The 24,066-nt window shown below is 41.0% G+C and overlaps 1 protein-coding gene across 1 annotated transcript in view; it reads right to left on the bottom strand.

Moving 5' to 3' along the window:
* The window catches only part of RNF144A (ring finger protein 144A), a 106,282-nt gene that overhangs the window by 13,690 nt on the left and 68,526 nt on the right, over window positions 1-24,066 (bottom strand). The window contains exons 3-5 of the mRNA XM_073625412.1: window positions 13,837-13,941; window positions 9,441-9,501; window positions 2,933-3,140 (exon numbers count right to left, since the gene is read on the bottom strand). Of these exons, the coding sequence (XP_073481513.1) occupies window positions 2,933-3,140; window positions 9,441-9,501; window positions 13,837-13,941 (374 nt within the window). The remainder of the gene's footprint in view (window positions 1-2,932; window positions 3,141-9,440; window positions 9,502-13,836; window positions 13,942-24,066) is intronic.

Below are 24,066 nucleotides of genomic sequence, written 5' to 3' on the forward strand. Positions count from 1 at the left end.
CTAAAGGAAAAAAATGTAAGAAAAATGTATAGTGCGTATCCAGCTTAAGTGAATTCAAACATGCTTGGGACAAACATAGATCTATACTCAGAAAAAAAAAAAAAAAATGGGGCAGACTCAATGAACCACTTGGTCTTTTTTCTGCCGTCATTCTTGTATGTCTGTGTTTCTATGACACATCTGAAGGCCTGAAAGACATTTATAATGGTTGGTTATATCAATTGTATCATTTGTATTCAGCCCCTCTCTTTAGACTGAGAAATCATTTATTAATAGTAGGATGAAAAAATCTCTCAGAAAAAAATAGTACAAGTGTATGAAAAGATAACATTGTCAACATTCTGCTTTCTTCTCGGGTAAAAGGACAAACAGAATTGAGAAGCCCATTAACCTTCCATTATGTGACACCTCTGTCTCCTTGGAAACTCTGAGATGATTTTTAGATAACTAGTTGCCCATAGAAACCAATTAGATCCCAGCTATGTACTGTCTAGTACTGGTTACTATATAAACACAAACATTTGATTGACCGTTGAAAACATTGGAGACAGTCTTGCCGAAATCTAATTGATTCTCCCTGCTAATCTACTATCATATGTCATTACTGTCAAAGTTCGCTTGTTCTAATGTAGTGTTCATATCAATTTCAAGCTGCTAATGGCACCAGGCAGCAGAAAGCTTTAGCTTGGTCAGTATGTAACTTCTGTGTAAATGTAACACAATTAAAGCCCAAACTACTACAGTCTATTCACAGTTACATGTTAGGAACAACATTCTGATCTCATGCACACTGCCGCAAAAAACACAGCATCTTTATCAGTAATTTTTTAGAGGGGTCTGTATGCAGATGTATTGTTTTCTATGCATGCACCTAAGAACACAGCTGCATAAAAATGAGTAAACCTGTGCTGCATTCAGATTTATAACAAAAAAAAAATTAGCAAAATCTGCATTTGGGGTCCTATATAAATAACCTTGTACACTTGCTAACGATTAAGGGCCCTTTTACATGGGTGATCTGATCAGATCCACCTGTCAGTTTTTCAGGCAGCCCTGATCGGAAGGTCCATTCATCCCTATGGACCGTAGCCATTTACACCCTCCTACCTCTGGGTCTGCTAAAAAAAAAAAACAGAGAAGGACTGTTCTCCTCTTTCGTTGGGCAGGCTGGATCAGAGGAAGCTGGGTGTGAAGGGACAGAAGAGTTCATTTACACCTGGTCACCCATAGAGCCTGTGTCTGCTCTGCATAAATTGAGCAGACACAAACCTGTCATCCGCCCCACGAACAGATCATCCGCCCCACGAACGATCAGCCCCTGCTGATCTATATGGAAGGGCCCTGAATGCATACCTCATAAACTTATTTTATTGGGGTAAAAGAGTCGCCTGTGTTCTAGCAACAATAGGACTCTAGACAATTTCCATTAGTAGCCTCCTGTGCCTTAGCAATGGAGGATCTACTAGGCAGATTCCTTGAAAAGCCATTTGCCTTCTAGCAAAGGTAGGACACTAGGTGGCAGAAGCTACCTGTGTCCTTGCGACTGAGAATGCTAGACAGGCTCCTTGACAAGCCACCTGCGTCCTAGCAACAGTAGGATGCTAGGTGGCAGATGTGACCTGTGTCCTAACAACAATACTTGGCAGCTTCTACCAGCAAGATCCTACGTACTACTAGTTGCTGTATTTTTATATGGTTGTATGCTTGAGGCCTAATGGACAACTACACTCAGGAGTGGTGGACAGATTCATTAAAGGACAACTTCATTAAAGGTAAAGTTGTCCTTTAAGGTAATATTGAGATATTAAGTATTATGTTAATGAGAAACTCATGATGCACTACAATGCCATCACTTTGAATGCTACCCCAATGTACATCCTAAAAGCATGGATCCACAAATCTGGATTTTGGTGCACCACAATACAAAGATGTGAACCAAAAGGCCAAAGGCTGACACAAATTAATATAACATTTTATCCACTCCAATGAGCTCTACTGACTTCTACAAGAAGAATAATTACCTTGGATAGATAGATAGATACCTTATTTATCGGTGTATAACACGCACTTTTTTCCCCTTAAAAACAGGGGAAAATCATGGGTGCTTGATCGGAGGAGCGAGCGCCGCCGAGATACATACATAGCCGAGTGTACTTGGCTAGACTCGGCTAGCTCCGCTCACAGTCACGCCCAGTCCCGCCCTATGATGGACATAACACAGGGACTGGGCGTGACTGTGAGCGGAGCTAGCCGAGTCTAGCCAAGTACACTCGGCTATGTTCTCGGCGGTGCTCTGACAAGAAGTGTCCCCCCATCGGATAGTGTCCACCCTGTACTGCGCAGGCGCAGTGCTTGCGCAGTACGGAAGACAAAGGAGACGTCGAAAGCCTCTGAAGACACGGCGCCTGCGCAATACAATATTACACGGCACCATATTTAAACTGCAATGTCACTGGGCAAAGCCGCAAATTACACTGACAAGGCTGGAGATGGACACTGACAAGGCTGGAGATGGACACTGACAAGGCTGGAGATGGACACTGACAAGGCTGGAGATGACACTGACAAGGCTGGAGATAGGCTGGAGATGACACTGACAAGGCTGCAGATGACACTGACAAGGCTGGAGATAGGCTGGAGATGACACTGACAAGGCTGGAGATAGGCTGGAGATGACACTGACAAGGCTGCAGATGACACTGACAAGGCTGCATTGATGGGCATTTAAATGTAAGTTTTTTTTTCCTTAAAGTTTTTTTTTCTTAAAATTCCCTCCTAAACTTGGGGTGCGTGTTATACACCGGCGTGTGTAATAAGCAGATAGATAGATAGATCTGTCATATTCTAAATATTATTGTTGTTGCATGACAGACTAAAGTGATTTTATATAAAAACGCTTTATTAGCATTTTTTTTTTTTTTAAAAGGAGTACCTTGATTCTCCAGGAAGAAAAGTGATTGGCAAGTTTTCTTGACAAACTTGTCCTGGATGCCAGTTGGCTTTACATGATGAGCAGAATTCAATGTCGCAGGAAGTGCACTGTACCAGCTGTGGATTCTGGGGCCCTTTTTCTTGTAGTTTGCACACTGCCTGGCAGGAAGATGATGGACACCAAGTCCTACACGGGTCCAAAAGAACTTCTAGAAAATTATAAACAAGATTTTTTTTTTATAAAGAAGCTGTCAAAATAAAGATATAATACAAATTACACTGCACTTAAAGCAGAAGTAAAGTAAGTTAAAACGTACCTTTCTCCAATGGCCCTGTCCCTCACCGGCATCTTCTTCTGTGTGCCAGTTTTCAGCCATCTTCATTGGCCAGCAGGGGATGGCATCACTCCTGCACATGTGAAGGAGGCCATCATCCTTGCACACAGAGACCGGGCCAGCTCTGCAAGCTGGGCTGCGCATGTGCAGCTCAGTTTACATTGCTGGAGAAGACCGTGAGCAGGCATGTAGAGGCACTTTATTGGAGAAGAGACTTTGCATGCCTCTTCTGCAATAAAAGCCTGCCTGCTCGCTGTTTGTTACAGAACTTCAGTTATGCTTTAAGAGGACCAGCCTCACCCAGGTTCCACCCCAAGGTTGGTATGATTGGAAAGACAAGTAGTAGCAGCCCACATAGAGTGCTGCTCCTGCCTCCTAGCCTGAGCACTGCTGTACAGCAGATTACAGAAAGCTGTGATGAAGTGAGATCAAGGACTGAGTAAAGAGCAGGGGGATCTGTCTTAACCAAACTCAGGTAAACAGTCTATGTGCAATAATAAAGAAACACTGCACCCTCAGAATCCCATAAGACTTAAAGTAGAACTAAAGGCAAAACTTTTTTTTTCATTTTGGATAGAGTAAGGGAGGGTTATAACCCCTGTCAGATTTTTTCTCTGCCATCTATGTGCCATTTCGGAGATTTAACTTCACTTCCTGTCCCATACCCAAACCATGCAAATGAAGGGAATCCCTTGGGGACCCCCAGGTCACCAGAACTAATGTCCCAATTGGAATATTTCCCCTCTATTACTTTTCTGGGGACAACCCAAAATGTGGGCTTTTCTTTCACTGATGGTAAACAGGACAACTAGAGAGGGTGAATCTCCTTAATGGGGGCACAGACAGCAATAAAAACTGACAGGGGTTCTAATCCCTCTCCACTCTTTCCAAAACCAATTCAAAGATTTTGCCTTTAGTTATAGTTTAAGGTGGTTGTAAACCCTTACATATATCCAGTGAAGTGGCTAGCCTCAGGTGATAAACAGAGATGAAACAAACCCTCCTAGGCAACCTGTTTATCTGCAGTCCTCTCTTCTCTTATCAATTCAAAGTACAGAATTTACACAGCATTTTTGAGCTTCAGTAGGCAGGGGGCAAACATCTGATGTCACATACTGCACAGCAGAAAACAGAAAGCTGGGCGTACTACATACCTCCCAACATTTTGAGATGGGAATGAGGGACACCTACTAGCAAATGTATGTAGGCATAGGACACGCCCCCTGCCACACCCCCTTAAAGGAGAATTAACCAAAAAAAAAAAAGGTTAATTAAATTCACAAGGGACTTTTTTTTACCAATACTATTCCTTTATATTGGCTTTTAAAATGTACAAATGCAGCAATTTATAATTTGGATGAATCGTTTAGCACTGGGAAACACTTTTTGAAAGATAAAAAGTGTATTTTATATCCAACTATATAGATCAGACCAAAATGATGGACAAATGAGGAGAAAAGAGGGACAGAGGGACATTGGTCCAAATCAGGGACAGTTCCTCGAAATCAGGGACAGTTGGGAGCTATGCGTATTATGAAATCTGAGTGGAGCAAAATGAACACACACCCCTCTACACTGTCTCATATGAAAACATGCACAACTGAGCCCATCAATCACCTGCTGTGTGTAGGAGGGGGAGAGGGGCCATCTGCCGGGATCGTCTGGTGTAGGCATCGACTGTCAGAAGTGATTTATGCAGATAGCAGAAGAATACGAGAGAAGACAGAAATCACACTAAATGCTTTAGATAGAGGTAACTCCACACTGTGGAAGGATATGCTTTGTTCATTTTTCATTTCAGAGGTTTACAACCACTTTAACAATTTGTGTAATTAGCAAGACCCCCGTTCAGTAAATCCAAGTGCGTACCTGGGATGAAATGTTCCATGTAGCATGTTGCCTTTAGCTTGACCTGAAACTCAAACCTCAGGAAGAGACAGTGAAGGACTCTATATCCTGACTACAACTGGTAACTGTTACCAAGGTTGCAAGTAGGAGACATTTTTTGTCACTTGTGCAAAGTCATACCTGACTATAGAAAAAGCCAAACTTTTATAAAAGTTTACTTGAATGGTAATTTATTCAAAAAGCGGTGCTAGAGTATAGAGCAGTGATGGTGAACCTTGGCACTCCAGGTGTTTTGGAACTACATTTCCCATGATGTTCATGCACTCTGCAGTGTTGTTGAGCATCATGAGAAATGTAGTTCCAAAACATCTGGGGTGCCAAGGTTCACCATCACTGGTATAGAGTTTCACCACCATTGGATTATTATCATTTCCCATAATGTGTCTATATCAACTTGTTTACAGATAGCAAAGTAATTTTCCATCTGAGTCAAAGATGAAATCAGATAGTTGATTCCGAATGCGTGTATACTGTGTTTGCAGTTCCAAATGAAAAGCATTTATGATAAATGAGATGAATAGTAAGAATAATTGCCCAGTGAATTATTTAACCTTTTTTTTTTTAATTAGGGATGTTTTGATCTTGGAAAAAAACTGAGTTTTAATTAATTATTCAGGTTCCATATGAAGATAAAAGGACGGGGCAGCAAAGTGAAGGATTAGTGTGGTGATTAAGAAGATACATTTAGGTGCTTTTCTTTCCAATCTTTGATCTCAGCCAAACTGAAAGGCAGTTATAAAAATCCTTTTAAGAGGAAGTTTAATTTATAATATTGACATCTGCTGCCTTGGAAATTATATAAGGTTACCTTTACAACAATAGCTCTCTAAACCCCTCCAGGTTTTGCAATTCTCAACCTATAAAGGCCGAAACTCGGAAAACATTGTGCTCTTGCTGGCATCTCAAAAATTAAATGTCAACTGAACTTTTAGGTTTTAAAATATTTAGCTTATTTCAACTGGAAGTTCAGCTGGGCTTTACACAACTGAGTATTTAGAATGTATTTACTGTAGCTTTACATGGTTACAGCATACTTTTTGTGCATTGATACATATTGCGTGCACACATATGTGTTTTTAAAGTGGGAGTAAACTCCCATCCATGATTGTTACCTATAAGTAAGTCTATAATAAGGCTTACCTATAGGTAATGTAAATATCTTCTAAACATGCACAGTTTAGGAGATATTTACTGTAGATGCAGCCGGTGAGGCCACCGGCGCATGCGCTCTGAAGGAACGGCATACCCGTGCCATTCCTTTGGAGCCCTGTTCCGTAAACTGCAGCTCCCACGTGCATGCATGGATGACGTCACTTCCGTGCATGCGCAGCTCCCGCGCACATGCACAGAAGTGACGTCATCGCGGCTCTGGCCACTCACACAGCCGGAGTCTGCAAACCCAGAAGGAAGACCGGGTGAAGATGGATGCGCCTTCAGCGGTGACAGCGTGCCACTGGAGGGCTTCGTTCTAATGTAAGTTTCACATAATGTACTAGTATACGATGCATACTAGCACATTATGACATTGCCTTGCAGGTTTAAAAACAAAACAAAAAAACACCCAGCATTTACTACAGCTTTAACACAAGCCAATGTATGTACACAGAATTAGCCATTATTTTAATAGTGTCTGCTCACATCTGTATGATGCATTGTCGTTCACTGCCTGTTATCTATTAAGATTAGTGAACTTTCACCTTATTAAAATGTATGTAAAGCTAAATATTTTTTTGGGTTTAACACCCCTAAGTGATAAGGGAGGTCCGGCACTATAACGCTTTTTACATCTAAAGTAGATTATATAAAGAACTGTAATGTGTGTGCTTACTGTTTTTTAGGATTTACATGACTATAGTGCACATGATTTAGAGCAGGGGTCTCCAAACTTTCTAAACAAAGGGCTAGTTTACTGTCCTTTGGGATTTAGGGGACCAGACTATGGTGGGCCAGTGAGAGTAGATAATGCCTCAAGCTTGGTGGTCAGTAGAAATAGAAAAAAAAAAATTACACGGCAACCCTGTGGTTAGGAAGAGGAGGAATAGTGCCCTCATCGTTGGTGTCAGTGGGAAAATAATGCCCCATTGGTGTCAGAGGGAGAAATAGTGCCCCATCATTGGTGTCAGTGAGAGGAATAGTGCCCCATCATTGGTGTCAGTGAGAGGAATAATGCATCATCATTGGTCTCAGAGTAAAGAATAGTGCTCCATCATTGGTATCAAAGAAAGGATTTTTTGCCCCGTTGTTGCTGTCATAAGGAGAAAAAATACCCCATTGTTGGTGTCAGAGGGAGGGATAGTGTCCTAAGGGCTGGATAAAGGCAAGCAAAGGGCCATATCCGGCACCCAGGCCGCAGTTTGGAGGCCACTGCTTTAGAGATTGATTAAATCGACAGCTGCTGACAGATATGAAGAGAAAAAAATGGATTGGTCAATATTTTGGGGTTGATTTACTAAAGGCAAATAGGCTGTTTGTGTAGCAAGATCATTTGCAAGGGAATTTTCCTATAGCTTTGCAAAGAATATCCAAATAAGTGCAAGGAAAATAAAAGAAACTATTTTTGCTTCCATGTGATTGGATGATGTAAGTCTGCACAGCTTCCCCACATTCACTAAGGTAAGAGGTAAATTCTTGTAAAGTGCAAATTTCCATTGCAAAATTACAACATATCTGTCTTTAATAAATTAACCTCGATGTGCCATCTTGCCTTAGTTCTGTGATTGCTTTTGTATTTTGACCTCAATAAACTACTGAGGGTACATGGGCAGTGTGCTGTTTATTTCTTGTAATATGATATGATGTCACCATACAAACACCCCAGCTTTGGGTATAGGAGTATGGTTCTGGATGGAACGGATGGCTTTCTAGGTATGAAGAAAAGACACCTACAGGTGTTTTCACACACCTACATCAGCATTTAGTACCCTTATTCTGCCTTTAAGGTCAGTCTGAGATCACTTTATACTTTATCTTCATTCATCCACATAATAATGGAAGCATAAGCATGTACACAGGGTGTGCCAGATGTGCCTGGGCACACCCTAATCACCCTGTGTGTTACAGATTCCCCCTGTTTAGTCCCCTGATATTTCACAAAAGAAATTGTAAACAAAAGTAATAAATAAAATAACATTGTAAAAAAGTAATAATAAAAACTACTGACACCATCCACTGCTTTACTGACACTATCAGTATACAGTATATACACCAGCACACAAACACATATGTGTTTGAGCTTTGGGGTGCATACCCAAATGCAATAGGCTGTGCACACCTATGAAAGGAAGTCCTGCAGTAACCAATAGCAGGCAGTCATTATCCTTTGCTCATTGCTGCCCTCTACTTTTTGTTTTATGGATATGTATGTGTTCAGTTGATAGACATAAACTGCAGTAGTCCACTGTAATAGTCTAAAGTGCAAAAACCCTAAAAAGCAATCAGGATTCAATGTTTAGTACTCTGATGTCAGTCAACATCCATAATTCACTGCACTTTTTACACCCTTTTGCTCCTTGTATGGCCTTAGTGATTAAACTAAATGAAATTTCTTAGCTTTACCAGCCTGAAAGCTGACCCCTAATCTATAATCTGTGAAGGCTTCTATGGAAAGCACAGCCTCATGAAAAATGAAACATACTTCCATAAAGAACGCAAAAAGCAAAGCACAGTGACTGAAAAATCTAAAGGAAATGTGAGATCCCATTGGTTGTTACCCATCCTGCACTGTGCCCCTTGCTCTGCTTTATTGGATTAGTCTGGGAGTCATGTTTCTCTGCAAAGGAAACATCCACAAGAACAGAGAATATAAACAATCAAATAATACTTGTGTTACTACAGGAAAAGCTACCTGTAATCTACAGAAATTCAATTTTCCTGATAATGGGTATTGCAGTCTGCAGAATTCACCTGCCCCCGAATCTGAGACAGCAGCATGAAGGTCTAACTATCATTTTAAACTTAGCAGTGAAACCCTTTAAGGGTCAACTCTCTGTTAACAGCTTATGTTGTACCTCGTTTCTGATACATTGGCACATGTTGAGGTACACGTGTTGTTTCTTGAGCCCATCCATTATCTCTGGATCCTTAAAATGCATTCACACACTGAAAAATGCTGCTGACCTTTATTTTCCCAATGCAGCGTAGGTGTTCCCAGGTATTAGTGTGTGGAGACAAAACAGGGGCCATTTCCAAATTAATTGATGGACCCCTAAAATACATGCACAAGTTGCCCACTGAGTAATACCACAATAATAATAAAGTCTCATTTACCTCTTTCGAACTGTAATTTCTTATATTTTTGCATTATTTCAGCAGCCACCATGCATTCAATCTGTAAGAATAAATAAGAAACTTTACTTTTAAAAGAAAATAACCATATTATTATTATTAATATAATAATAATAATAAAAATAACCATATATAGTATGTCTGTATTCAGAGTTCCTAGTCGCAAAGCATTCAAGTATAATATATTCCAAGGACTGCATTTATGAAGGGCCAGTTATGCAAGTCTCAAATAAATCCCCAGGGAACACTGTAAACATAGCATTTGTTAGACACTTGCAATTCATTTTGTTCTGAATTTGTTTAACGAATTTCAACAAATTTGTTAATTTGGAAATATCCAAAATTACGAATTTTCGTTTTTTTCCAAATATTCGGAAATTTGAAATTTGAAAATTCAGAAATTTGAAATTCGAAAATTCAGAAATTAGAAAATCGTAAATTCCAAAATTCAAAAATCCAAAAATTCCGAGATTCAAAAATTTGGACATTCGAAAACTCAAAAATTCAAAAATAAGAATGAAAATCCGAAAATTCAAAAGAACGAAAATCCGAAAATAAAAATGAAAATCCGAAAATGAAAAAATCTGAAATAATTTGGCTGTTAGTGAATGTAACGAATACGAATTTATCCGAAGTTACGAATTATCCGAAACAATGAATGCCGTATCTAAACGAATGGAACGTAACAAATTAATAATTGTCAATAACAAGAATAATAGTAATAAAAACTTTTTATTATTATGATTATTATTATTATTTGTTATTAATTTGTTCCGTTCCATATGTTTAGATGTTGCATGCGTTATTTCGGATAATTCGTAACTTCGGATAAATTCGTACTCGTTATGTTCACCAACAGCCAAATTTGAAAGGAAATTCCAATACCTATAATTTAATAGTTAGTTATTATTAGTTAGTTATTATTTCGATATTTCAGATTTTCGTTCTTTCAAATTTTCAGATTTTCTTTCTTAGTTTCGGATTTTCGAATTTCCGAATTACCAAACTTTCAAATTTCTGAAAAAACATACAAATGAAACGAAAACGAAATAATTTTTTGGCTGTGCACATGTCTATCATTTGTCTACATTCAAATGAATGCTGTAGATTTAAAATCTAATTATTATTTTATTATTGTCAGTGCTGGCTGTACCACCTGTCCCCCAAAACCCTAAATATGAGTGTTTCTACGGGGGGGGGGGGGGCGCACAGCCAGCACTGAGCCCTGCCCCCTCTTCATTCTGCAGTACCATGTCTCTTCATTTCTTCCAGTGCTTCTTAGTGCAGACTCAACCCGACCCTTCAGCTATACAGGGGGGAGAGAGTGGAAATTGTCAGCCTGTGTTGTCATGAATGATTGGAACAGGAGAAGAGCACTATCATTCAGAAAAACACAAGCTGACAATAGCACAAACCAGGTACTACACTTTTCCAAGAGAGACTAATGCAATAGCTCAGGTGTGCTGTTGTCATCTTGTGTTTTTTGTGAAGGATAGTGCTCTTCTGCCGCAATCCTGCACGACAACAGTTTCCACACTCCGTGGTCTGAGAAGCTGCTGAAAGGCGTCAGGTCTGGGCTGAGTCTGAACTAAGAAGTACTGAGAGATTAGGAGGCAGAGGACTTCACATGTTCTATCTAGCAGCTTTGGAGGGGGTGAGGGGCAGTAGTTGTATGGGCTCTGTGCGCACTGCCTGTCACTCCCCTCCCTCCTGCCTCTGTTTGGTGTTGTCAGATAGCAGGGATGGGAAGAGGGACCAGCTACTAGATCTGACAATGCTGCTCAGCAACTTCTGCCCAAACTTAAATGGGGGCAAATGCTATGTGCACAGGGTCCCCTGAGGGATCTAACAAGCTTGTTTGGCTTCTGGCGAGACTTCTTTTTTAGATATTTTCTCCCCTAATTCCCCCAGAGGCCCTGTTTCATCAAGCTGCAACAGTATGTAAAAAGGAACTAAACTCAATACAGGAAGTCAGTTCTACCCTCTCACCCGCATTGTGTTAACTGGTTAAGAATACTGTAGTATTGACACCGCAAATCTACAGTTATCACCAAGATCAGGGGTACTCTGTTTAAAAACAAAATTCCATTCCCTCACCTGGCAATTTATCCTTTTATGCTTGCATGACAAGATGTTGCTATCAAAATTGTCACTATTAATTCACAAGACTGTAGTTTTCTGGATTGATTGCACTGCTGCTGAACCCCCCCACTGTGAGATGCAGTGTCTGAGAGGGGGAGTGTAATAAGCACCAATGAAAGTGGAGGTAAAAGGAATGTTTTACTTTGTGAGGTTTGTGCATCACATAGTAACTGGATTTAGGACCTGTTTAGACTGCCATACAGAATCCTTCAGATGTACCCAAGTTATATTAAACCTTCACTTTAAAAAAAAATAATAAACATGTTATACTTACTAGGGGTCGACCGATTATCGGAGCCGCCGATATTCACTTTTTCTGAATCGGTAACAAACTTACAGATATTACCGATATTGCTCAAGTGGTTGTACCGGGGTGATGCCTGCAGCTGCAGACATCACCCTGGTACCATTCTTTAGAGTGGACGGTCGGCTTCCATGCAATAGCAACCAATGCGGCTAAGCAGCCGCTTGGCCATTATCACAAGTAGCAGGAGGGGACGTGCCCCCTTCCGCAACTTTCCACCGCTTAGCCCGGATCTCCTGTCCCACCGGGAGGCCCGAGCGACCAGCCGGCACATCCGCCGGCTGGCCAGAGACTTGAACAATACTGATTTCAGAATGCTTTGTCCGGGTCACGGATCTAGTAACACGGAAGCGATGTCATGACATTGCTTCCGGATTACTGGCATCCTAAAGGCGCTAGTTTAAAAAATAGAAAGTATTCAAAAATGTCGATCTTGGCGTTTTGAATACTTTTAAGTGCAATGGAGGGGTATGGGGTCTTATAGACCCCAGATCTCTCTATAAAGAGTACCTGTCACTGCCTATTAATTTCACAACTGATGTTTACATTCCTTGTGACAGCAATAAAAGTAATAAAAATAAAAAAAATAAAAATAAAAGGACCGGGTTAAAAATTTTAATCTACAGAATATCGGCCACTGATATTGGCTATAGGCCTTAAAAGGCAGCTGAAAAATCGGTATTGGCCCTGAAAAAACGACATCGGTTGACCCTTAATACTTACCTGCTCTGTGAAATGGTTTTGCACAGAGCAGCCCCAATCCTCCACTTCTAGGGTTCCTTCTGTTTCTCCTGGCCCCTCCCCCCTAACGGGTACCCCACCTAGCAAGCCGCTTGGTAAGGGGGGGTACTCATATAGGCTTTGCCCCACCATAGGATTTGATTGACAGCAGCAGGAGCCAATGGCTTCTGCTTCTATCAGTCTGCCATGTGAGGACAGCACTCTTCTGCACAGCATTGGATCGAGATCTGGAGCATGTAAATATAAGGGGGGACTGGGGGTTCCCTGATCAGAGAAGTACAGGCAAAGCTTGTTTAGCTGCATTTCTTCTGTGGATCACAGGAGTGCAGTTCGTTCTGCACTCCTGTGACCTGTTTTCAGCTGAAGCCCGCTGTCAGCTGACATCAAACAGCCAGTCCAGGTTCGGGCAAGATTGCGACAATGAAGTTGGGATCCGCCCACATGCCTGGACCGACACCCGGCTCAGCCTCTCAGCGAGTCACTGAGAGCCTGAGCCAGCCACCCCCGCCCCCTTCACAGCCCAGCTCAGTAAGCGAGTGGGGGCAGAGCTGAGAGAGGTGACTTAATGTTCACCAGCTCTCTGCTCAGGGAGCCCTGATAACTAAGTGATTGGCTCTGTTTGATTGCTTGGTTCTCAGTGTTAGAGTCGGTGAGGGACAGATGCACCATTGGACTGATGCTGCATCCACCTAGGTAAGTATGATTCTGAAAAAAACAAACCCCATTCTTCTCTTTTAATGCAGAGAATGCATTAAGGGAGAAAAACCTTAAGGCTTTAGAACAACTTTAAAAGTGAACCTGAAGCCAACCTCCTCCACCCCCCAACCATCCAGCATTGGCAAGTATGTGCTTCTCTTCCTGTCCTTCCACAAAGCAGTAGGGTGTCCCTGGGTGGCCAATTGCCAGAACTGAGTGGCGTTACATGAGGGCAGGGGGGTCATTTGCTCTGTGTAAGCCGAAGAGAGGTGGCCCCATTAAGAGAGATAGCCTCAAAGGAAAACAGTTTCAGACAGCTCCTGTGCTCTTTCTTGATAAAACCCATAATGATGTGTAACACCAGTGTCATGGGTGCACCCTTTAATGAAACAGTAAAGCATACATGCAAATCTGAGTTAATAACTTTAATAATTTGTTAATCAAAAAACTGATTTAAAACCATTAGAGTTTCCCTTTAACTGGAGTTATACTTGCCTCATGTTCTTGTAAATGGCCTCTATTTGGGCAACTGGCATCCGGGCAACTAATTGCTGTTTCTAAACCTTCTTTGATCAGAAGTTCCACATACTGTTTTAAACACTGTTAAGAGATAGAAAACAAAAAACATTATATATTCATAGTTGTATCTAAATTTTAGATGAAATAAAAAGTGTGTATATGGGGGAGAGAAAAAAAAATCCTCCTCAACAACTAATGCAAAATTCCCTTCTTGTGTTTTACTTTTTAACTGCTAAGTAGCAATATAATTTTCATGGCACGGCAATATTTCTTCATGGTAAAAAAATGATTCATGCTATTCAAAAATATATATAATGTCCATATTTATAGGGAACAGTAGAGTACAAGTAAAGTTAGTATCAACGTAAGGCAGTGCTGCATGCCAAGATCAACTTAGCAAAGTCTTCCACAGCTTATTTTGGCAAAGGCAAGTGGCACGTTCCTGAAGATTAGTACGGCGGCTCATTTACATACTGTATGCTCTTCACTGAAATCCACATCAGGTCTCCAAGCTTGGCTTTTTTTAGTAACAAAAACAGTGATGTGGCCACCACACATATGGTTTACATTTGGATTCCAGAGGAATGTCGTTTTTGCTGTAAAAGGCTAAGTGCTACTGCTTCTCCTTCCTATCTTCCACCTAAACTAGAGCAATGATTGCTTTAGACATATGTGAAGAGTTTTACATTTTCACAGTGACTGTTTTCCTAAGGTAATTGTTAGATGTATGACTAGAAGATCTAGATGGTATATCTACTCATTTTCTGGTGTTTTTTTTTTTTTTCTGGAGAAAAATGTCAAATGGAACTAGATGTGATGATAAGCAAAACCCTACTATTTACTTCTTCCAGTATTTTATAGTTAATTTGTATTATATTGTTGGAATGTACTATATTGTTTGAATTGTGGCTTCACAAACTATCCCCAAACAATCCTCAACCCCGGTGATTTGGAATAAACCATGTTCTGAATCAGAGGGAAACAGGAGCATTAATCCTTTTGTCTAAAAAGTGAGAATTACAGTATCTCACAAAAGTAAGTACACCCCTCACATTTTTGTAAATATTTTATTATATCTTTTCATGTGACAACACTGAAGTAATGACACTTTGCTACAATGTAATGTAGTGAGTGTACAGCTTGTATAACAGTGTAAATTTTCTGTCCCCTCAAAATAACTCAACACACAGCCAATAATGTCTAAACCGCTGGCAACAAAAGTGAGTACACTCCTAAGTGAAAATGTCCAAATTGGGCCCAATTAGCCATTTTCCCTCCCCGATGTCATGTGATTCGTTAGTGTTACAATGTCTCAGGTGTAGGGAGTAGGTGTGTTAAATTTGGTGTTATCGCTCTCATACTGGTCACTGTAGGTTCAACATGGCACCTCATGGCAAAGAACTCTGAGGATCTGAAAAAAAAAATAAATGTTGCTCTACATAAAGATGGCCTAGGCTATAAGAAGATTGGCAAGACCCTGAAACTGATATGCAGCACAGTGGCCAAGACCATACAGTGGTTTAACAGGACAGGTTCCACTCAGAACAGGCCTTGCCATGGTCGACCAAAGAAGTTGAGTGCACGTGCTCAGCGTCGTATCCAGAGGTTTTCTTTGGGAAATAGACATATGAATGCTCCAGCATTGCTGCAGAGGTTGAAGGGGTGGGAGGTCAGCCTGTCAGTGCTCAGACCATATGCCGCACACTGCATCAAATTGGTCTGCATGGCTGTCACCCGGGAAGGAAGCCTCTTCTAAAGATGATGCACAAGAAAGCCCACAAACAGTTTGCTGAAGACAAGCAGACTAAGGACATGGATTACTGGAACCAGTTCTTGTGGTCTAATGAGACCAAGATAAACTTATTTGGTTCAGATGGTGTCAAGCATGTATGGCGGCAGCCAGGTGAGGAGTACAAGGGCAAGTGTGTCTTGCCCACAGTCAAGCATGGCGTTGGGAGTGTCATGGTCTGGGGCTGCATGAGTGCTGCCGACAATGGGGAGCTACAGTTCATTGAGGGAACCATGAATGCCAACATATACTGTGACATACTGAAGCAGAGCATGATCCCCTCCCTTCAGAGACTGGGCTGCAGGGCATTATTCCAACATGATAACGACCCCAAACACACCTCCAAAATGACCATTGCCTTGCTAAAGAAGCTGAGGGTAAAGGTGATGGAATGGCCAAGCATGTCTCCAGACCTAAACCCTATTGAGCATCTGTGGGGCATCCTCAAATGGAAAGTGGAGGAGCACATGGTCTCTAACATCCACCAGCTCCGTGATGTCATCATGGAGGAGTGAAAGAGGACTCCAGTGGCAACCTATGAAGCTCTGGTGAACTCCATGCCCAAGGGGGTTAAGGCAGTGCTGGAAAATAATGGTGGCCACACAAAATATTGACACTTTGGACCCAATTTGGACATTTTCACTTAGGGGTGTACTCACTTTTGTTGCCAGTGGTTTAGACAATTAATGGCTGTGTGTTGAGTTATTTTGAGGGGACAGCAAATTGACACTGTTATACAAACTGGTCACTCACTACTTTACATTGTAGCAAAGTGTCATTTCTTCAGTGTTGTCAAATGAAAAGATATAATAAAAAAAATGACAAAAATGTGAGGGGTGTATTCACTTTTGTGAGATACTGTAAATAGTAAACTTTAAATCAATGTGTGACTGACTTGGAAGGCCCATCAACTATTTACTACATATGAAAAATTTGCTGCTACTATTTCAATAAAAGCATACTACTTGCTGTCATACCCTCTTCTGCTCACACTACCCACACTACTCTGATACCCTCCACATTTCTGTCCTGCACATAATACATATTGTCATACCCCCTGTACTCCACTTGTGCTCACTGTCATACCCTTGGGACTTCTCTCTTACACATATTGCAACCTATCAAAGCCTCTACACACCACTCTCCTTGCACAGACTGCCCCCCTACTGTCTGCTGTCATACCCTCCACACTCCTTTCCTACACACACCACCCACTGCCATCTGTTATATCCCCTACTACACATACTGTCCACTGTCATATCCTCTGCACTCCTCTGTTGTACATACCAGCCACTGGCATACCCATTGCGTCTTCCTTGCTGCACTTCCTGCTCACTGCCATACCCTTCACACTCCCCTCTGGCACATACTGCCCACTGTCATACCCGCTGCAATCCTCGCCCACTGCTATATCTTTCAATCTCCTTTCCTGCACTGTCATATCCTCCACACTCCTCTACTGCACAAGACATATGCCCCGTACACACGATCGGACTGTCCGCCAAAAAAACGTGAATTTTTTTCCGATGGATGTTGGCTCAAACTGGTCTTGCATACACACAAGGTCACACAAATGTTGGCCAAAAATTCCGAATGTGAAAGCGCGGTGATATACAAGATGTACGACGAGTCGAGAAAAAGGAAGTTCAGTAGGCACTGTGGCTCCTTCTGCTTGATTCCGAGCATGCGTGAACTTTTGTGCGACGGACTTGTGTACACACGATCAGACTTTCCAACAACAAAGCCCCGTTGGCGAAAAATTTGAGGACCTGCTATCAAACATTTGTTGCCGGAAAGTCCAACAGCAAATCTTCGATGGAGCATACACACGGTCAGACTTTCTGACAACAAGCTCACATCCAACATCTCCCGTCGGAAAGTCCGACCGTGTGTACGCGGCATAAGAAACTTCTTTAACCATTTGACCTTCGGAAGATTTACCCCTCTTCATGACCAGGCCCATTTGTTGCGATACGGCACTGTGTTACTTTAACTGACAGTTGAGCTTTCATGCAATTCTGTACCCAAATAACATTAATGTCATTTTTTCCCCACAAATAGAGCTTTCTTTTGGTGGTATTTGTTTACCACTGTGTCCTTTTTATTTTTATTTTTTTTGTTTATATATAAACAAAGACCGTCAATTTAAAAAAAAATATATATATTTTTTTTACTTTCTGCTATAAAACATATCCAATAAAAAAAAATTAAAGATTTCTTCATAAATTTAGGCCAATATGTATTCTGCTACATGTTTTGGTAAAAAAAATCCCAATAAGCGTATATTGATTGTTTTATCCATACAAAGCGTCTACAAACTATGGTATATAGTTATGAAATTTTTATTTATTTTTTATACTAGTAATGCGGCAATCAGCCACTTACAGCGGGATATTGTGATGGTCAATTGGACACTAACTGACACTTTTTTTTAAACGTATGTGCTGCTTTTACTAGGGGGAGAGATGGATTTTATTTCCTGCTTTGCAGGGGCACAAATTCCATTCCTTCCCCCTGTAGGAACGGAGATCTGCTTTGTTTACAGAGCTCCGCTCTGTGTCTCTGCCCGATGATCGTCAGGTGTCGGCAGGCATCCAGTGTCCGACACCCGCAGATTGGCTTCTGCTGTGAATAATCACAGCAGAAGCGGCCCACCGCCCAGCTGTAGGGGGATGTGCAGAATCATGTATATATATATATATATATATATATATGTGTGTGATTCTGCACTGGAGAGCTGCTCTGTAGCAGTAAATCCGCTATGGGGTGGTTAGTAAGTGGTTAAAGTGATACTAAACCCAGTAATATGAAAATAGTTCATCTGCCCGCCCACAGCTTATAAATCTTTTTACATTAAAATATTACCACTATATATCTTTTTGGCGGATCTGTATACCACAGTCAGTGATAAACTGCACAGTTTCTCCAGTGCTGAGAGATCAGGAAGGTGGGGTTCCACTGCAGCCTGTATACACGCCCGCATGTGTGATGCCAATATCATGTGACCTGGCTATCTCTGAGAACAAGTAAATGTTCTCTCCAGCATAAAAGACACAACTGAGCATGTGCAGGTTAACTACCCTGCCTGTGTTAACTGGCCTTCCCCAGTTAGACAGTGCAGGAGGGGAGGATCTGTGCATACAGGATAAAACTGCCTTTTTACACAATGCAGAGGATTAACCCCTTAAGTTCCACAGTGAGTATAATAAGCATGCTATTCTGCATATACAGACTGATTTTACTGTTGTGGGTTTAGTAACACTTTAATGTTGTTTATAATATCCCCAACCTTGCCTAATATGGAATGAGCAACCTTTTTACTAGGTTCATTAAAAGCAAAGGTTCATAAGGCCTCATGTACACAGGGTGTTTGCTTATTTCCCCTGAATGCCAGAACTCCTGGCAGGGGAAAAGGCATCGTATTGCATACGGGTTTAGGCACGTCAAGTGTTTAAGTGTTAATGGATTACACTGACCAGAATATTAATTTATTCTGGCCACTGGAATGCATTAATGCTCAAATGTGCCTAAACGCTCCTGGCATTTACACACATTTAGGTGCGTCAAACATTTTTCCTGCTCAAATAAGCAGCCAAGGTCTCAGTGTTTGTACCGCAATCCTGAGGAACTTTTGTATTTGGCACACAGTTAAAATTTTATTTAAGGATATCCTCATGAGATAACACTGATTACTGGGCTGTAGATTTTTTTTTTATGTTTAACAAATCCAGCCTTGCAGATTGACTTGATCAATTAAGCTTTGCATATTGTGATTATTACCAAATTAATAATCATGAATACAGCACAATCTGCCCAAGCATTGGCCATGACTCTCATAACAGAGACGCATGTTGCGAAAACATCTTGCACTGCCTTGGACAAGGCAAAAGGAAGGAAGCCAACGTGGCCAAAAATAAAAGATGCCTTGAAGACTTTAGGTGCCCAACCTTTTATTAATGGAGCAACAGTACACCTAGAGCTCTGTTACGAAAACTGCCACAGAACTCAGACCCAGAACCAAGAAAAAAATATGAGCTGGGGCCACAAAGCGAATGCCTACTGCATGCACTAGACACCATTCATCTGGGTCCACAGAAGGGAAGAAGTACAGTGCATCCGGAAGTATTTACTTTCTCCACATTTTGTTAGGTTACAGCCTTATTTCAAAATTGATTCAATTCATTATGTTCTTCAATATTTTACAAACAATACCCCATAATGTCAACATGAAAGAAGACTAATTCACTGGTCACCTTAGCGGACCTCCAAATAGGGGGAACTTTTGCCACTCTTGATCTTCTACGCACACAGAAACAAATTACGCTCCGAGAATACTATCATTATGTGCAAATTAGGCATTTTTTATATTTGATATTATGGTTCTGCTCCATCCTCCCCAAATACATTTTTTGAAAGGCTATGCCGTGACTCTCCCAGGGGTAAGGGCCTCATTTCAGATTTCTATAAAGCTGCAGTGGCTTCCTATTTTTCCAGTGGGCTTCCTTATATGACCAAGTGGGAAGTTGACTGTGGCGCACAGTTTACTCTGGAAGATTGGGATATAATGCTTGATAATTTATGTAAAAGTACAAAATCTCTATCAGTTAGAGAAACCGGCTTTAAGGTATTAACCAGATGGTAATACCCCTCCCTCCAAACTCCAAGCCATCTTTCCGGGAACAGTCGGACTGTGTTTCTGGGGATGTCCACTTGTGGGTACCCTCAAACATATATTTTGGGAGTGCAGGCATCTTTACTCTGTGTGGAATAAAATTTCCACTTCTACTGAGGCTATAGCCTCAGCGATATCAGGCACAACTTTTTAAATCTTACAATTTAAATGCATTGGAGCTCCTATTCTGGGTGTCCTTCGCAGGGAGGAAAGATTAATCCACACCATTTGTATATCGACCTCATGGGCTATTGCTCTACATTGGAAGTGCTCTGAGGAAGAGCGGATGTTCCCCTCGAAACGCATCAGCCAGCAGTGCTTTTTTATGAGCTCTTCTGGCATCTCCGGTGGGCTCTGCTGTTTTCTGACTGTTTGCTGAGATTGGAAGACTGTCTTTATACACTTGTGATCTTCTACTACTGTTTGTAAGTAGTCCCTTGTTATCATTAGTTTTAATACATTTTATCCAAAAGATAATGCACATGGCTGGTGCGCCCTTTCTTTTCTCTTTTTCATTGTTTGCTAGGATCCCCCATACTTGAGGGCAGCAAGGCCTGTGTCTATATACCGCTTGTTCGGCTACCCACTTGTGTGCAGGAGCATTTTTTCTTCGTTTATAGTTACATTGGAAGTCCCCCTGTCCTCAATACTAGATAAGGTTGTTGATGGAAAGGATTTTATATACCCTACAGTATAAAATGCACCTGTTTTTTCGCAAATGTGAGGCTTGGAAGACCCATAGATATATTTTGCTGTCCTAAAATAATATAGTACCTGTATAACTTACCATGATCTATAAGATCAATACCCTTAGGTATATCTTTCGGATTCTTTATATATCTATTTTTGTATCATTATTGATCCATGTTTTCTGATGGTTCCTATGTATGCTTCTGAATTGTTTTTTGTATTGGGACTCAAGATTATACCTGTGACATCTACTCCTTTTTGTATCTTGTCACACCAATGTATATTTTATATACTTTAATAAAAAAAAGTTTGTAAACAAAAAAAAAAGAAATTTGTTTGAAATCTTTGCAAATTTATTAAAAATATAAAACAAAACAAAAAAATCACATGTACATAAGTATTCACAGCCTTTGCCATGACACTCAAAATTGAGCTCCTAGGAATTGTCTGTAGACACCTGAGACAGGATTGTGTAGAAGCACAGATCTGGGGAAGGGTATAGAAAAAATTATGCAGCATTGAAGGTCCCAATGAGCACAGTGGCCTCCATCACCAGTAAATGGAAGATGTTTGGAACCACCAGGACTCTTCCTAGAGCAGGCCGTCTGGCCAAACCGAGCGATTGGGGGAGAAGGTCCTAAGTCAGGGAGGTGACCAACAACCTGATGGTCACTGTGACAGAGCTCCAGCGTTTCACTGTGGAGAGAGGAGAACCTTGCAGAAGAACAACTATCTCTACAGCACTCCGCCAACCAGGCCTGTATGGTATAGTGGCCAGACGGATGCCACTCCTCAGTAAAAGAGACATGACAATCCACCTGGAGTTTGACAAAAGGCACCTGAAGTACTCTGAGCATGAGAAACAAAATTCTCTGGTTTGATGAAACAAAGATTGAACACTTTGGCCTGAATGGCAAGCGTCATATCTAGAGGAAACCAGGCACCGCTCATCACCTGGCCAATACCATCCCTACAGTGAAGCATGGTGGTGGCAGCACCATGCTGTGGGGATGTTTTTCAGTGGCAGGAACTGGGAGATTAGTCAGGATTGAGGGAAAGATGAATGCAGCAATGTACAGAGACATCCTTGATGAAAACCTGCTCCAGAGTGCTTTGGATCTCAGACGGGGCGAAGGTTAATCTTCCAACAGGACAATGACCCTAAGCACACAGCCAAGATAACAAAGGAGTGGCTACGGAACAACTCTGTGAATGTCCTTGAGGGGCCCAGCCAGTGCCCACACTTGAACCTGATTGAACATCTCTGGAGAGATCTGAAAATGTCTGTGCATTGATGCTCCCTATCCAACCTGATGGGGTTTGAGAGGTCCTGCAAAGAAACTGCCCAAAAATAGGTGTGCCAAGCTTGTAGCATCATACTCAAAAAAAGACTTGAGACTGTAATTGGTGCCAAAGGTGCTTCAACAAAGTATTGAGCAAAGGCTGGTAAATACTTCTGTACATGGGATTTTTTTCATTTTTTATTTTTAATACATTTCCAAAGATTTCAAACAAACTTCTTTCACGTTGTCATTATGGGGTATTGTTTGTAGAAGGTTGAGGAAAATAATTAATTTAATCCATTTTGGAATAAGGCTTTAACATAACAAAATGTGGAAAAAGTGAAGCGCTGTGAATACTTTCTAGATGCACTGTATGCTAAGTTGTGAAGAAGCAGATGACATGAGGGACACACAATTACACATTCCCGTGAGTAGGGCTCTAACAATATGCCATCATTTAAGGACCGAAAAACATGGTTAAAGATTACAACTAATACACTTGGGACAATAAAAATGAATCATGGTGCCCAAAGACAGAGGTCCTAACCCACAGGTTACGAGTTTGTATCACATCCAAAAAAACATAGACCAAGATCAAAGTTTTGCCAGACTCTGACTGCCGACTGAACTCTGTAAAGTGTCACTTTTCCAGTAGCCACTTCTCAGCACAATAGACAAGAACTTCTCGATGAAATGTAAGCGCCTGATATCACTATTATGAGCTTGCAGCTGTCTAGCTCTCCGGAGTATACAGCGTGAGGGATTTCCTGCATGAAAAACACAACTGGCTCCTTTACAGAGAAAGATTATTTCAGGATATAATTGCCACAATAAGTGAGATGACATCTGGCAGAAGATTCACATTTATTAAGTAATGCTGCCAGATTTTGTTTCCCTGGAAATCCTTTTATGTAATGAGAATTTCTTAAAGCAGAGAATAGACTATTGTAGTTCTGCTGGATGCAGATGGGCATCTGTGAATAAACAAATGTATATCTGAGGATATGGGTGGCTATAAGTGTATAAGCACATGGACAAACCCTACTTGTGCTTAAAGGGTTAGTCCACTCAAAAAATGTTAGATTAGTGTGTGATGAAACCACCTACCCTCTTCTTATGACACTTTGTCACTCCACTGGCAAGATCTCTGTGCCCCACTTATACACACCTGCTATAGCACATACAAAAGGGTCTCAAATCTTGCACAAATCGGCGTAGCTGTACGGCGGGCACTTTAAGGAGTATAAGGGGCGTGATCACTCCTGACAGCGCGAGGATGGGGATTTTTATAGCACTGATCGCTGTATAAATGTCAAAGGTCCCAAAAAAGTGTAAAAAGTGTCCAATCTGTCCACCGCAATGTCGCCGTCCTGATAAAAATCGCAGATCGCCGCCAGTACCATTAAAAAAAAATGTATAATATTATGCCATAAATCTATCCCCTATTTTGTAGAAGCTATAGCTTTTGCGCAAACCAATCAATATACGTTTATTGTAATTGTTTTTAACAAAAATATGTAGAAGAATATATATCGGCCTAAACCGATGAAGAAGTTTTTTTTTTCTTTTTACATTTGGGATATTTATTATAGTAAAAAGTTAAAAATAATGTTTTTTTCAAAATTGTCGTTCTTCTTTTGTTTATAGCACAAAACATTAAAAAAAAAAAATTGCAGAGGTGATCAAATACCACCAAAAGAAAGCTCTATTTGTGGGAAAAAAAGGACATACATTTCGTTAGGTACAATGGCGCACGACCGCGCAATTGTCAG

Source organism: Aquarana catesbeiana, linkage group LG04 (assembly GCF_042186555.1).
Source record: "Aquarana catesbeiana isolate 2022-GZ linkage group LG04, ASM4218655v1, whole genome shotgun sequence".
NCBI classification, from domain to species: domain Eukaryota; kingdom Metazoa; phylum Chordata; class Amphibia; order Anura; family Ranidae; genus Aquarana; species Aquarana catesbeiana.